General features: G+C 36.1%; 1 protein-coding gene across 1 annotated transcript; it reads right to left on the bottom strand.

Moving 5' to 3' along the window:
- Positions 1 to 6,810: 6,810 nt before the first annotated feature.
- On the bottom strand, positions 6,811 to 16,716 carry LOC117315621 (glycosyltransferase-like protein gnt13). Its single transcript, XM_033869932.1, has 2 exons — positions 16,598 to 16,716; positions 6,811 to 7,288 (listed from the first exon to the last, which is right to left on the bottom strand). Exons 1-2 carry the CDS (start codon positions 16,714 to 16,716, stop codon positions 6,811 to 6,813), a joined length of 597 nt encoding a protein of 198 aa, XP_033725823.1.
- Positions 16,717 to 17,454: the final 738 nt, after the last annotated feature.

The following is a 17,454-nucleotide window of genomic DNA, read 5'->3' as shown; positions in this document are numbered from 1 at the left end:
AGCATCTTTAAAGTTGTACACAGGCAGTATATTTAGGGAGCTCGTCCGGTTACATAGCTTGTGGGTATTTACGATTTATTTTTGTGCTGTATCATTTCCACATTTACGTGGGTTGTATCTTAACCTTTATATCGTTTGATATGTAGTTTTAATTAACATAATTTGTTTTAAATCTGTAGATTCACATAATCGTTAATATCACAAAAGAATTGCATTGCTACAAAAATACACGATATATCTTCATTATCATGGTTAATATCAATACTCAGAAGATGATTTTAAAAATTTCGTCATCCAACATAATCCTGTGAGTTAACTTAAATTTCTTTTTAACTAATAATTGTTGAGTGGAGAAGCATTGCCAAAATACGTAGTTAAACTACCACTCTTAGGCTGTATTTTCACAATGCCACACCCCAAGTATCGTCAGAAGTCAATTACTGGTGTTTACCATCATGATTTACTTAATTAACAGATGTCGATTGCGGATTCACAAACCAATAATACAGGTTTTGAGAGATAGAGGAAATTTAAAATGTTTAGATTCAAATTACCATCAACACCATCATCTTATTTGGACAGAGATCCGAATCATTCAGTCTGCTATAGCATGCCTTAACACTCCCCTTTTCGGATTTGGAAAATCTGACAACTTCAATTTGACCTAGATACGTCTGGTATCGTCGAGTCTCTTTTTTTTCCGGTAACATCTGGACTTACTCCCCTTGTTTTGTTTCAAAAGTCTCTCAGTACATGTAGTTGTTTGTTTAAATTTGCTTCAACAATTTTATCAGTGGCAGCAATTCCGTTTTTGTAGCAACGCTAATCCAGGGATTTTTTTTTCAAAAAAAATGTACACGCAAAGCGTCCTTCCGAATGAAATCCTGTAAATAAATAAGGCAAATAGATCGGCAAATGACAATTAACATCTCCGTGGAAATAACTTTGATTGTGTGCAAAAATTGCTTATTCAGCCGTTTTTATTTCTCCAAAGCCATAACAAAGCGGTAAAAAGTATAAGAAAAACGCCTCTTAAAGCCAGGAGCTTCCATACAACCACAAATGCTAATTCACTAAAGCTGTCTGCGTTTCGCTATAAATATCAATATATTTAACAAACGAGTAATCATCTATTATGTCTCCTGTTAGCGAACTTGAATGTTGTGTCATTATTTTTGGAATAAATGTCAATTCCGTTATTTGCAAAGCTGAAGTTAAAGTATCGGCAAAACAAAACTGCGGGAGATGCATTTACAAAAAAGATAATTAATTAAGTACGATATATTGTTCTTGCCAATAAAAACAAATCAATTTCCTTGCGTTTAATTCGGAAATGTGATCGCTGACATTCCCAAATTTCTCGATTTCAAGGGTCCATGGATAAGTTGATTCGTTGGCGGAATAACTTTTATCGCAGATTTATTGGAATGTTCTTACATGCATTCTTTGTCTTCACAAGTGGTTATAGAGACAGTGTCGAGAATTCTCCGTCAGCAGATAAATCATTATCCTTTTAACACAAGTCAACGCGTTCCTGTCACGGAGTCTGTAACGCTTGGCTATACATCTGAGTGCCAGAGTCTAACGGCTGTTTGGGACATTCCTATACCATTTGTCTGGGGAGGGATTCGTTAGAGACAAACGTGAGCGGAACTCTCACCAAACAGTCATCTTCTGTGCTTGATTAATGAACTGAGAAAAACACGTTTGTTAATAGTCAAGGACATGTTATTTATGCTGTTTTTATTCATGCGCTGTTGATTAGATGTTTGATTGGAACTAATCGCTTTTGCTGAATTTCTGCATTTACAAAATAAAATAGTTAATTTAAAAAAAATGCACATACATGTGGACTTTGCATGCAAATATGAATTAAGTATTAAAGCGTGTTCTTCGGGTTGGTAAGTATGAATGTCAAAGGACTTTGGTATATCACAACCAGAAATGGGTTTAAACATGGTGTTTCGGTCACTAATGAAGGTGACTCAGTGTCCTTTTCTGATGAAGGTCACGGTGTAATTACTGAAAGGTCACCCTAAAAGCCTATAATGGTTGTGATATACAAATTCTATATATATGAATTAAGTGATAGATACAGTATATGCCAACAATTAATATAAAGCTACGCCATACAGCTGTTTTTCGTCCTTTTGTGACTCGTCAGTGACCTTAGGTAGATCCACAGGCGCTTGCATAGAAATGTACTTGACAGAGTACACATACCACTGTTATATAAAAACAATTGAAAATCACATTTTTCTATGCAAGCGCCTGTGGGTGCATCATACAGCTGCTTTGTCCTCCCTGGACTCGTCAGTGACGCGCGGCAGTGGCCGAGGTGGCCGAGTGGTTAAGGTGTCCCGACACTTTATCACTAGCCCTAAACCTCCACGCGAGTTCGAACCCCACGTGGTACTGACCGTAGGTCGGTGGTTTTTCTCCGGGAATTCGGGCTTTCTTCCACCTCCAAAATCTGGCACGTTCTTTAATGACCCTGACTGTTAATAGGACGTTAAACAAAATAAACTTAACCAGTGAGACACCTCATACAGCTGTTTCTTCCCACTATGACTCGTCAGTAACGTTAGGAACCATATGTACGTAAAATCAGCTGTACAGACAAAATAAGTTGTACTTACAAGATACAAATGCAATAAATTGTACCTAGCATATACTAAGTTGTACACACTAGATAATACGTTGTACGTACAATATAATCAGTTTTACGTACGATATAATAAGTTGTACGTACAATATAATCAGTTTTACGTACGATATAATAAGTTGTACGTACTAGATAATGAGTTGTACGTACAAGATTCCAAATTGTATGTACAATATGATAAGTTGTACGTACAAGATCATAAGTTGTGTGTACAAAATAATAACAGGATAATTACATGTATGTAGTGGCACTTATACGCCTACGTACAGCTCAAATTCAAAATTCCTAGAATGAAATTGACTCAGATTCATGTGATCTATGTTAAGTGTTTAAATTTCGACATTTCATCCTCGTCAGATACGCCATCCTGATTAAAATGACACCTCCTCTTGTCAAAATGCCGATAGTTTGGTGATTGTTATTACAAAAGTATTATGAATATGTTTGATTATGACAGCTGTTTAAATCCCACTATTGGAAATGGAAGATATTAGGGTCATGTGCGTGTTTTAAAAAATATTTTTGTTCGGTAAAAATGACACCCTTCGACACCGAGGGTTGTCATTTGATCGAATTTTAATTAAAAATGTACTTTACACACTGGGGAACGTCCAGTTACACATAGACTGTGTTGAATTCTCAGGTCCCTGTGGATTTAGTTTCGCCATATGTCCTTGAACTTTTTAATGGGTCTCCATTTCTCCGTGTTGTGTCCTAGGTTTATCGATTCTGAATTAAATCTCCGTTATTACGTCATCATTCACTGTTGTTTTCATTATTTTCAATATTAACGTCCTGTATGGTGACGCCACCATTTGATACGTTTTCTTATATATCCAAAACAGGATAACAACAGAGCTATAAATGAAGCTTTGCATAAATTAAGTATAGTAGCGAAAAAGGAATTTATAAAGTATTATTGAATATCTTTTTCACCAGAAACCAGGATTGTTGTGCACGACAAGGGCAATGATGACAATGTATTCATCCCTATAACGCATACAGAGCATTATAGAACTAGTAGTTACGTATACAGGATTCTGCGTAAAATGACATTTCCCTTTAACTTTCCTTCAAGAACAGACATTCGTAAGGTTTCAAACATATTTCTTAAAAAGTTTATTTCTATTCAATTGTGTCTTTCTTGTCGAGTGTTGCACATTTTCTTTGTCTGGCTTTTGGCAACCGGAATATAGATATCCACATAGGCTTGGTAGTGAATTCCTAAATAGAAGTATTGCCGCGTGAGTACCATGCTACATTGTTGTTGTTATTGTCGTCGTCGTCGTCGTCATTGTTAATGTTGTTGTTGTCGTCATTGTTATTTTTATTGTCGTCATTGTTATTGTCGTCATCGTCATTGTTGTTGTCGTCGTTATTGTTATGATTATTGTCGTCGTGGTCGTCATTGCTATTGTTGTCGTCGTCGTCATTGTTATTTTTATTGTCGTCGTCGTTGTTATTATCGTCGTCATTGTTATTGATATTTTCGTTGTCACTGTCGTCGTCGTCGTTGTTGCTACTATCGTCGTCGACGACGAATCGTTGTTGTTGTCAAAGTAATATTCAATCAGATTTATCAGAAATAAATAACTTCTTTCAAAAGAAAATGTTTAACTCAAATTTTGTGTATATCTTAATATGAATGTGTTTCGCCCAATCCCAAAATTGTTCAGAACTTAAAAATAACAATAGGAAAACACACAATTACCATTCCTGATGTTAAGGGTCTTTTAGAAGGTGTTTCCTTTCTTATATCGTAGGTATATAACTTCATGGTGATAGCAGAACAAATAAATAATGTGTTTGATGTAAAAGATGAAAAAGGGTTGAATTGTTTGTCACGTTTGAATAAATATGAAGTGACACGTTCTAGATATACAAATGGAACTTACCCTTCTTAAAATAATGAAATTTATTGAAGTATTCGTCTTTTGGACGACCACATCTTAATTTTGAAGTTTCTTTCTACTTTTTTGGTTGCCTCCTATCATCAACACTTTAGGCCCTTAACATCACTGACAAGTCCTTGAATAACTAAACAGCTGTATGGTGTCCCTAATACCACTGATGAGTCCTTTAAGTACGAAACATCTGTAATGATGTCCCTTAAATCACTGATGAGTCATTGAAGGACGAAACAGTTGTATCATGTCCATGACACTAACGAGCCCTAGAAGGACTAAACAGCTGTTTGATGTCCCTAACACCACTGATGAGTCCTTCAAGGACGAAACAGCTGTATGATGTCCATAACATCACCAACGAGTCGTAGAAGGACGAAACAGCTGTATGATGTCCATGACATCACTGACAAGTCCTAGAAGTTTTAAAGTGACATTTTATAATAAACCCACCAGAGCTTGAATCGGCAATTTGAAAAGAATCATTTTTTAATTTATGATCATAACGCCGCCGTTTACATTCTATATCGTGTTTCATAAGATGTTGTCATTGTTGTCATTGAATCCACAATTTCAAAAGGAACATTTTTTAATGTATGACCCTAACGCCACCCTTCATATTCTATATTGTGCTTTATAAGATATTGTCATTGTTGAGTCTGTAAATGGATTGAAGAATATGTCGAACTGTAATGAAATAGATTAATGCAAAATCATGAAGGCAAAGCTGTATATAAACCGAATAACTACAATGATAAATTTAAAAAATAATAGTAATGGAACACATTGATTACATGTTTTGTTACAAAGATGAGTCCATTGGTTTCCAGACGGTTCCAGTGATTTACACTAGAAAAGTTAAGTCATTGACCTTACTGCAATTGAAGTATCTTTTCACACCGACAGGAAGCCCCAGTCAAAAGGGTGCAAAAGTGATTTACGTTTGTGATTTTAAAATGGAAATTTGATTAAAAGTTCGGCAATAAAGAAATTAACATACAAAACAAACCTATAAACGCAAGTGTGAAATTCAATTGCTTAATTTCCTATTGTCTTACCTACGGTCGATTCAACGCCCTGGTCAATTACAATGTCTGTTCTGGAATGTGACGCCAATGTTAAGTACTCATGTAGAGTTGTACGTACAAGATACCCAGTTTTACGTACAAGATACCCAGTTGTACGTTAAAGGTTATAAGTTGTATGTACAAGATGATAGGTTGCACGTACAGGATAATTACAATTATGTAGTGGCACCTATATGCCTACGTACAGCTCAAATTCGATATTCCTAGAATGAAATTGACTCAGATTGGTGTGATCTATGTTAAGTGTTTAAATTTCGACATTTCATCCTCGTCAGATACGCCATTCTGATTAAAATGACACCTCCTCTTGTCAAAATGCCGATAGTTTGGTGATTGTTATTACAAAAGTATTATGAATATGTTTGATTATGACAGCTGTTTAAATCCGACTATTGAAAATGGAAGATATTAGGGTCATGTGCGTGTTTTAAAAAATATTGTTGTTCGGTAAAAATGACACCTTTCGACACCGAGGGTTGTCATTTGATCGAATTTTAATTAAAAATGTACTTTACACACTGGGGAACGTCCAGTTACACATAGACTGTGTTGAATTATCAGGTCCCTGTGGATTTAGTTTCGCCAAATGTCTTAAATTCCTTGAACTTTTTAATGGGTCTCCATTTGTTCGTGTTGTGTCTTAGTTTTATCGATTCTGAATTAAATCTCCGTTATTACGTCATCATTCACTGTTGTTTTCATTATCTTCAATATTAACGTCCTGTATGGTGACGCCATCATTTGACATGTTTTCTTATATATCCAAAACAGGATAACAACAGAGCTTTAAATGAAGCTTTGCATAAATTAAGTATAGTAGCGAAAAAGGAATTTATAAAGTATTATTGAATATCTTTTTCACCAGAAACCAGGATTGTTGTGCACGACAAGGGCAACGATGACAATGTATTCATCCCTATAACGCATACAGAGCATTGTATAGAACTAGTAGTTACGTATACAGGATTCTGCGTAAAATGACATTTCCCTTTAACTTTCCTTCAAGAACAGACATTCGTAAGGTTTCAAACATATTTCTTAAAAAGTTTTATTTCTATTCAATTGTGTCTTTCTTGTCGAGTGTTGCATATTTTCTTTATCTGGCTTTTGGCAACCGGAATATAGATATCCACATAGGCTTTGTCGTGAATTCTTAAATAGAAGTATTGCCGCGCGAGTACCATGCTACATTGTTGTTGTTATTGTCATCTTCGTCGTCATTGTTAATGTTGTTGTCGTCGTTGTTATTGTCGTCGTCATTGTTATTGCTGCTGTCGACGTCATTGTTATTTTTATTGTCGTCATTGTTATTGTCGTCATCGTCATTGTTATTGTCGTTGTTGTCGTCGCCGTCATTCTTAATTGTATTGTCAACGTCGTTTTCATTGTTGTTGTCATTGTTATTGTTATTGACATCGTCATCGTTATTGTTATGATTATTGTCGTCGTGGTCGTCATTTTTATTGTCGTCGTCGTCATTGTTATTGTTGTTGTCGTCGTCAAAATTGTTATTGGTGTCGTCGTCGTCATTGTTATTGTTATTGTCGTCGTCATTGTTAATGCTATTGTCGTTGTCACTGTCGTTGTCGCCGTCGTTGTTACTGTCGTCGTCGCCATCGTCGTCGTTGTTACTATCGACGACGAATCGTTGTTGTTGTTAAAGTAATATTCAATCAGATTTATCAGAAATAAATGACTTCTTTCAAAAAAAATGTTTAACTCAAATTTTGTGTATATCTTAATATGAATGTGTTTCGCCCAATCCCAAAATTGTTCAGAACTTAAAAATAACAATAGGAAAGCACACAATTACCATTCCTGTTGTTAAGGGTCTTTTAGAAGGTGTTTCCTTTCTTATATCGTAGGTATATAACTTCATGGTGATAGCAGTACAAATAAATAATGTGTTTGATGTAAAATATGAAAAAGGGTTGAATTGTTTGTCACGTTTGAATAAATATGAAGTGACACGTTCTATATATACAAATGAAACTTACCCTTCTTCAAATAATGAAATTTATTGAAGTATAAGTCTTTTGGACGACCACATCTTAATTTTGACGTTTCTTTCTACTTTTTTGGTTGCCTCCTATCATCAACACTTTAGGCCCTTAACATCACTGACAAGTCCTTGAATAACTAAACAGCTGTATGATGTCCCTAATACCACTGATGAGTCATTTAAGGACGAAACAGCTGTAATGATGTCCCTTACATCACTGATGAGTCATTGAAGGACGAAACAGTTGTATCATGTCCACGACACTGACGAGCCCTAGAAGGACTAAACAGGTGTATGGTGTCCCTAACACCACTGACGAGTCCTTCAAGGACGAAACAGCTGTTTGATGTCCATAACATCACCGATGAGTTCTAGAAGGACGGAACAGCTGTATGATGTCCATAACACAACCGATGAGTCCTAGAAGGACAAAACAGCTGTATATGATGTCCATGACATTACTGACAAGTCCTAAAATTGTATGATGTCCATAACATCACTGATGAGTCATAGAAGGACGAAACAGCTGTATGATGTCAATGACACTGACGAGCCCCAGAAGGACGAAACAGCTGTATGATGTCCATAACATCACTGACGAGTCCCTGAAGGATGAATCATCTGTATGATGTCCATGACATCACAGACGAGACATTGAAGGATGAAACAGATGTATGATGTCCATGACATCACTACCGATTCATAGATGGACAAAACAGCTGTATGATGTCCATGATATCACTGATGAGTCCTTAAAGGACTAAACAGCTGTATGGTGTCCTTAACATCACTGACGAGTCATTGAAGGACGAAACAGCTGTATGATGTCCCTTACATCACTGATGAGTCATTGAAGGACGAAACAGCTGTATCAAGTCCATGGCACTGACGAGCCCTTGAAGGACGAAAAAGCTGTAATGATGTCCCTTACATCACTGATGAGTCCTTGAAGGACGAAAGAGCTGTATGATGTCAATGACATCAACGACGAGTCCCTGAAGGACGAAATAACTGTATAATGTCTACTAATTCTCTGACGAATCCTTGAAGGACGAAACAGCTGTAACGGTATCCCTTACATCACTGATGAGTCATTGAAGGACGAAACAGCTGTATCAAGTCCATGGCACTGACGAGCCCTTGAAGGACGAAAAAGCTGTAATGATGTCCCTTACATCACTGATGAGTCCTTGAAGGACGAAAGAGCTGTTTGATGTCAATGACATCAACGACGAGTCCCTGAAGGACGAAATAACTGTATAATGTCTACTAATTCTCTGACGAATCCTTGAAGGACGAAACAGCTGTAACGGTATCCCTTACATCACTGATGAGTCATTGAAGGACGAAACAGCTGTATCAAGTCCATGGCACTGACGAGCCCTTGAAGGACGAAAAAGCTGTAATGATGTCCCTTACATCACTGATGAGTCCTTGAAGGACGAAAGAGCTGTATGATGTCAATGACATCAACGACGAGTCCCTGAAGGACGAAATAACTGTATAATGTCTACTAATTCTCTGACGAATCCTTGAAGGACGAAACAGCTGTAACGGTATCCCTTACATCACTGATGAGTCATTGAAGGACGAAACAGCTGTATCAAGTCCATGGCACTGACGAGCCCTTGAAGGACGAAAAAGCTGTAATGATGTCCCTTACATCACTGATGAGTCCTTGAAGGACGAAAGAGCTGTTTGATGTCAATGACATCAACGACGAGTCCCTGAAGGACGAAATAACTGTATAATGTCTACTAATTCTCTGACGAATCCTTGAAGGACGAAACAGCTGTAATGGTGTCCCTTACATCACTGATGAGTCATTGAAGGACGAAACAGCTGTATGATGTCCATGCCACTGACGAGCCCCAGAAGGACGAAACAGCTGTGTGATGTCCCTTACATCACTGACGAGCCATAGAAGGACGAAACAGTTCTAATGATGTCAAATTCAGATTTAGATTCTTTTATTTCTTTCTGTTTTTCAACACATCAGAGAAAAGATATGTCCATGACGTCACTGACGAGTCCTTAAAGGATAAAACAGCTGTATGATGTCAATGACGAGTCCTAGAAGGACGAAACAGCAGCACGATACATTTAATTCCTTTTGGCTCTACTATATTTATTGTGTTGGGTTTTTTTTTTGTAGAATCCTCTAAAAAATGTCTCTATCACGGAAAACCTCTGAATGTTTTATCAATGGTGAACAATCAAAGAAACATGTATGAAAATTTCATTGAGTTTGAGTTTAAACGTATTTTATTGTAACAAATTTACAACAGGATTAGGCACAAGTTATTACAACTTATAAACGCCCTCTCCTAACACAATGACATATAAATAATTACAAAATGCTATAAAATACATATTTAGTATTGAATAATAGATATATATTTTTATAGAGAAAGAGAGAGGGGGAGAGGGGGAGAGAGAGGGGAGAAGGGAGAGAGAGATAATTAATGGATGTGCAATAAAAAAGGTACAAAATAACACAAGCATTAATGGCATACATTCAATAACGTATAACGCATATAACAAACAAGTAATAAGGATAAACATTCTCATTTAAGACACAATGGATACACGTTTTACTTTAAAATATAAATCGATTGACTTCTGAAACCTGTTACTGTCCTTTATGAAATGTTGAACACATAAGAATACTTCAGAATTAATATTAAAAGACATTTCTTGATTACCATATAACAGAAAGTCTCAATCTAAGGGTACATGTAAATCTAAATCATTTAACTTCTGAAAGAGAATGTAACGGCCACACTCAAAGAAGAAGTGATAAGCATTCTCACACAAATGTCCACACGAGCAGCTCGGAGTTTCCGCAAGGTTCACTCGAAATAAATTATAATTTAAAGAACTACACTGGTGCCTAAGCTTCGTGTGACTAATGTTAATTTTGTGGTCATCGATACCAAAGAAGGGAGGAGAAATCTGATTTCTAAGTTTCAAAGAATTTTTGAAAATGCTAAGAGAAGCCGACGATCTGACAGGATTTTCAAGGGAGTTCCAACAACGACGCGTAGACGGTAAGAATGAAGAGGAAGTTGACGATAATCTACAATATGGGATTCTATAATCATTTACATTTCTCAATGGATACCTAACATTATCTTGAACAATAGAGGGAAGTAAAGAAGAAATATACTCTGGAGTTTGATTGTTATGCATCTTATACAAAAGTTGAAGTTTTCTCCTCTTTCTTCTAGCAGACAAAGTTTCTAACCCAGTTTCAAATTGTAAGGCGTAAACACTAGCATATGATGGAATTTCATTTCATCTCGTACCTGAATTTTATTGTCAATATAAAGAACTTTCACGTTCTTTTCAGATACTTTGTTTCCTTATTGATCCTCTTCCAGGGGTTGAAAGACAATTTATCTCCAAGAGATGCCTTTATAGCATTTAATTCAAGCAAAGGAGAAAGTGATTTATCTACTATTTCATTATTTAAAGTGACAAAAACCCTATTTCAATATCACGATTTTTTGGTCAATCTAGGTTTCTTTTGTATTAAGTTGTAATCTACCTATCTCGTTACTAGGATATCCTATTGTCATCAAAGCACGTTCCTTCGAAGAAGGTCTATGATGCATTGTGGATTCTAATTCTCTAACATTTTTAAAGTGACATTTTATAATAAACCCACCAGAGCTTGAATCGGCAATTTGAAAAGAACCATTTTTTAATTCATGATCATAACGCCGCCGTTTAAATTCTATATCGTGTTTCATAAGATGTTGTCATTGTTGTCATTGAATCGACAATTTCAAAAGGAAATTTTTTTAATGTATGACCCTAACGCCACCCTTCATATTATATATTGTGCTTTATAAGATATTGTCATTGCTGAGTCTGTAAATGGATTGGAGAATATGTAGAACTGTAATTAAATAGATTAATGCAAAATCATGAAGTCTTAGCTGTATATAAATCGATCAACTACAATGATATATTAAAAAAAATAATAGTAATGGAACACATTGATTACATGTTTTGTTACAAAGATGGGTCCATTGGTTTCCAGACGGTTCCAATAATTTACACGAGAAAAGTTAAGTCATTGACCTGACTGCAATTGAAGTATCTTTTCACATCGACAGGAAGCCCCAGTCAAAAGGGTGCAAAGGTGATTTACGTTTGTGATTTCAAAATTGAAATTTGATTAAAAGTTCGGCAATAAAGAAATTAACATACAAAACAAACCTAAAGACGCAAGTGTGAAATCCAATTGCTTACATTCCTATTGTCATACCCACGGTCGGTCCAACGCCCTGGTCAATTGCAATGTCTTTTCTGGAATGTGACGCAAATGTTCAGTACTCATATAGAGTTGTACGTACATGATACCAAGTTTTACGTTAAAGGTTATAGGTTATATGTACACGATCATAAGTTGCACGTACAGGATAATTACAATTATGCAGTGGCACTTATACGCCTACGTACAGCTCAAATTCGAAATTCCTAGAATGAAATTGACTCAGATTGATGTGATCTATGTTAAGTGTTTAAATTTCGACATTTCATCCTCGTCAGATACGCCATCCTGATTAAAATGGCACATCCCCTTGTCAAAATGCCGATAGTTTGGTGATTATAATTACAAAAGTATTATAAATATGTTTGATTATGGCAGCTGTTTAAATCCCACTAATGGAATTGTAACAAATTAGGGTCATGTGCGTGTTTTAAAAAAATATTTTTGTTCGGAAAAAATGACACCCTTCGACACCGAAGGTTGTCATTTTATCGAATTTTAATTAAAAATGTACTTTACACACTAGGGAAGGTCCAATTATACAAAGACTTTAACAAATTCTCAGGTCCCTGTGGATTTAGTTTCGACAAATGTCTTAATCGCATTGAACTTTTTTAATGGGTCTCCATGCATATCTATATTTTGGTTCGTATTTCGTCCTAGTTTTATCGATTCTGAATTAAATCTTCATTATTACGTCATCATTCACTCTTTTTTTCATTATTTTCAATATTAACGTCCTGCATGGTGACGCCATCATTTGACAAGTTTTACCATTTACCATTCCTGATGTTAAGGGTCTTTTGTAGGTGTTTCCTTTCTTATATTGCAGGTATATAACGTCATGGTGATAACAGTACAGATATATAATGTGTTTGATCACCACAAAAGATGAAAAAAGGGATGAATTTCTTGTCACGTTTTAATTAATTTGAAAAGTAACACGTTCTAAATATACAAATGGAACTAACCCTTCTTAAAATAATGAAATTTATTGAATTATGGGGCTGTTTTACGTCCACATCTATATTTTGACGTTTCTTTTGACTTTTTGGGTTACCTGCTATCATCAGCACTTTAGGCCCTTAACATCACTGCCGAGTCCTAGAAGGACGAAACAGGTGTGTGATGTCCATGATATCACTGACGAGTCTTTGAAGGACGAAACAGCTGTATGATGCCCATGACACTGTCGAATCCAAAAAGGAAGAAACAGCTGTATGATGTCCATGACATCACTGACGAGTCCTTGAAGGATGAAACAGCTGTATGATGTCCATGACATCACTGACGAGTCCTTGAAGGGTGAAACAGCTGTATGATGTCCATGACATCACTGACGAGTCCTTGAAGGGTGAAACAGCTGTATGATGTCAATGACACTGACGAGTCCTTGAAGGACGAAACAGCTGTATGATGTCCATGACATCACTGACGAGTCCTAGAAGGACGAAACAGCAGCACGATACATTTAATTCCTTTTGGCTCTTCTGTATCTAACTCTCAGTTTGTTTTGAGAGGTGCCGATATATTGTGTGTGGTTTTTTTTGTACAATCCTTCAAAAAATGTCTCTACCACGGAAAACCTATGCATATTTTATCAATAGTGAACAATCGAAGAAACGTGTATGAAAATTTCATTTGATCTCGTACCTGAATTTTATTGTCAATATAAAGAAACTTTCAAATTCTTTTCAGATACTTTGTTTCCTTATTGATCATCTTCCAGGGGTTGAAAGACAATTTATCTCCATGAGATGCGTTTATAGCATTTAATTCAAGCAAAGGAGAAAGTGATTTATCTGCTATTTCATTATTTAAAGTGACAAACCCCTATTTCAATATCACGATTTTTGGTCAATCTTGGTTTCTTTTGTATTAAGTTGTAATCTACCTATCTCGTTACTAGGATTTCCTATTGTCATCAAAGCACGTTCCTTCGAAAAAGGTCTATGATGTATTGTGGATTCTAATTCTCTATCGTTTTGAAGTGACATTTTATAATAACCACATTAGAGCTTGCAGCGACAAGTTCAAAAGGACCATTTTTTATTTGTGATCATAACGCCGCCGTTCATATTATATATCGTGCTTCATAAGATGTTGTCATTGTTGTCATTGAATCGACAATTTTAAAAGGACCGTTTTTTAATGTATGACCCTAACGCCACCCTTCATAGTCTATATTGTGCTTAATAAGATCATGTAGAACTGTAATGAAATAGATTGATGCAAAATAACTACAATGACAAATAAAAAATAATAGTAATGGAACACATTGATTACATGTTTTGTTACAAAGATGAGTCCATTGGTTTCCAGACGGTTCCAATGATTTACACGAGAAAAGTTAAGTCATTGACCTGACTGCAATTAAAGTATCTTTTCACATCGACAGGAAGCCCCAGTCAAAAGGGTGCAAAGGTGATTTACGTTTGTGATTTTAAAATGGAAATTTGAATAAAAAGTTCGGCAATAAAGAAATTAACATACAAAACAAACCTATAGACGCAAGTGTGAAATCCAATTGCTTACATTCCTATTGTCGTACCCACGGTCGGTTCAACGCCCTGGTCAATTTTTATGTCTGTTCTGGAATGTGACGCCGTTGTCAAGTACTCACGTAGACAAAAGTGGTACAAAAGGGACAACGACTCTTTCGAAACTCTTAAAATGTACTTACCTGAATGATAACGTTTCAAGTGCAAATTTGTTTCTTGGATATTCCCTGCTATAAAGTAACATGTGAATACACAGGTAAATATTCTTTTTTTAATATACTTTACCTCTGCCAAGATTTAATGAACACTTCGTATGTATCTTTATGGTATCTGTCAATTATTGCTCGATACAAAAAATAATTTCATCTAACGGTAAATATGCAAAGTAAGATAAATAATTTGTCTTCGACCATGAGGTACCAACAAATTGCCTTCAGTCTACCATACAGCCGGATAAAAATCGACATTTAACAAGCTAGGAAGCATTGGAGTATAATAGCCCTAGATTGTATTCAATATCTTACATGACTCAGTGAGTTTTAAGCAACAGGAACGGTCCTAAACTTTCCATTCTTTGCAGCGATATCCTCATCTTTGATTTCCATGCTACTGTTGCGTTGCCATAGGAGAGCTGGTTAGAAGTATCTTGATGTTCGAGGTGGATATTCTTTCGGGATCTATTCTGGCTCAGGAATTACAGGAAATAATTATGTTGGAGTTCGATATACTTTCCTGTTGTTGTTTTTGTTTTGTTGGGGTTTTTTTTTTGGGGGGGGGGGGGGGGGGGGGGGGTCTTTTCCTTTTTCGAATATGTTCCGATTACCACGATATTTCTTTCTTTCTTTCTTTCAAATGCAAACAGGCAATGTTTAAAATGCTATTCCACAGCTTGGTTTGATTATCACTTGTAAAGATGTTTACCTTAGACACAAACAGCGATTGAAAACTGTGTTTGAGAGCTTTTGAAAACGTCTCTTTCCTTTGTCAAGCAAAGAGTGCAATGACAGAGCCTTGGTGATCGTTCAGCATTCGGCGATGGCACGAATCGATAGACTGATACTACACTGTCATCCATAAGTTCCCAGACACTTTACAGTAAACATTTTGAAGTTCAATAAATCTAACTTATATCAATAGTTTAATATTCAATAGTTTAATATTGTAACTTGTGTATGATAACTTCTTATCATAATACTATTATCAGTCTATCAATAGTTGATAAGGATATTGACGATCTACAAATCCTCACAAATGTATCATTTTTGCTATATTAAGTCTTTTTAGAAATTTCGTTAAATTGTGAGTATATTCTGTCAGAATAACATACTTTTAAATGGATCATTTCATAGAGTAAAATGTTATGGTACATCTCTAAAAAATAATATGCATATTTTTAACATCTTGGGAAATAGGTCCCTCTTTTGACCCTCCCTGTGAACCTTCATCGGGGTTGGGATTTTTTTCACAAGAATCTGACATTGTCGCTGACAAATGAATATTATTCAAGAAATTGAAAAGGTTTACATTTCAGCAAGCTTTTATAGCAATGCTCTCTGAATGGTCTAAGGGAAGTAACTCCCAGATACTTTCACCAAATTATGTTTGGCTCTGATGCATACTCTTTTGTTTTGTATCATTTCCTGTCTTTTTTTCTGATTCTGCACCAAGTGATTATCCCGTTCGTGATGAATTATATAATTTTATATGAAGAAAATTAGATATATATCATAATCTTTTTAAATACCAAACTATTTACATCTATTTTTGGGAAGAAAAAAATGTAAAAAAAAAATATTTTACAACAATTGTGAAATAAGTTTTACCAAATTATATTAATCACTCTTGTTGACGGGATAGAAGCGCGCGAGGGGTCTTACTTAGGGAGGAAAAAGGAGTACCCAGAGAAAACCCTCGTGACCTGGAAGGTGACCCAATATATCTGTTCACCTCCCGGCTCCGATCGAGGAATCGAACCCCGGCCGCCGAGGTGAAAGACAAATATGTTACCACTGTGCTACCGATCTATTATCTGAGATGTAAGTTTATTAAATACCAAAAACAATATACTAGACACATTATCAATATCTTAAAATGGGTCATAAATTGTCGATTGGCCGTAAAGCATTACAAAAATAGGAATTCCATGTAAAATTACTTTAGATAACTTGTATAGTTTATGAAATAGGTTGCCGGTCCTTGAATAAATGCCGGTTTCGTTGGTTTATCATGAAGGTCACAAAGGTCATTGGTCGGACAGCGCATGTTACAAGTCATTTTCGTGTCTTAACTACGTAAACAACGGGAGGACACATCAATCTCGTGATGAGCCCTGACGCTCAGGCTACGGTCAGGTAACGAGGCGTGACCCTGGGTTCGTCGCGAGCAATGAGACGTACGTTATGGATTGGCAGTGAACTCGTTCATGTCTACATGACACAAGCCTTGTGGACGCGAGTCTCCTCATAAGTATGGTGCAACACAGAAAAAAACCTTGATGAAAATCCCTTTAATGTGTATTACACAACCGACATGATGAAAAACTGACGTCATACAAACAGTGATATTTGAGGAGATTAAATTATTTAGAACGAATTTATTTTTCCACAAAATGGCTTGGATTACTTCGGTCTGCATTCTTGTGATTTCGGTTTGTGTTAGTAAAGGGACAGTTTTTCATATCGAGGCAGAGAATTTTGTGACGGACAAATTTGCCATACACAGGCTTAACGCCACCGGAGAGGAGTCAATCAACTTTAATCAAGGGCAATTCATACACGTGTATTTCTGTTTAAGAACGGAATCGGAGGTAGCAGTTGACAATATCCTATATTCGAACGATGGCGGAAGTGATATGTTCGTGGTAAGCATCGATGGCGTCAAACTTGGAGAAATCGTAACCCCGGAACTTTCACAAAATGGTCTATTATGGAATAACTTCCTGTCTAGTGAACAGGTAGGCCGAAATCTCACGCTATCTTCCGGTTATCACGTCATTACAATCAATTTCACTTC

This window comes from Pecten maximus, chromosome 1, assembly GCF_902652985.1.
Source record: "Pecten maximus chromosome 1, xPecMax1.1, whole genome shotgun sequence".
NCBI classification, from domain to species: domain Eukaryota; kingdom Metazoa; phylum Mollusca; class Bivalvia; order Pectinida; family Pectinidae; genus Pecten; species Pecten maximus.
The sequence above is the reverse complement of the archived record's forward strand: the minus strand, read 5'-3'. Positions and strand labels throughout refer to the sequence as shown.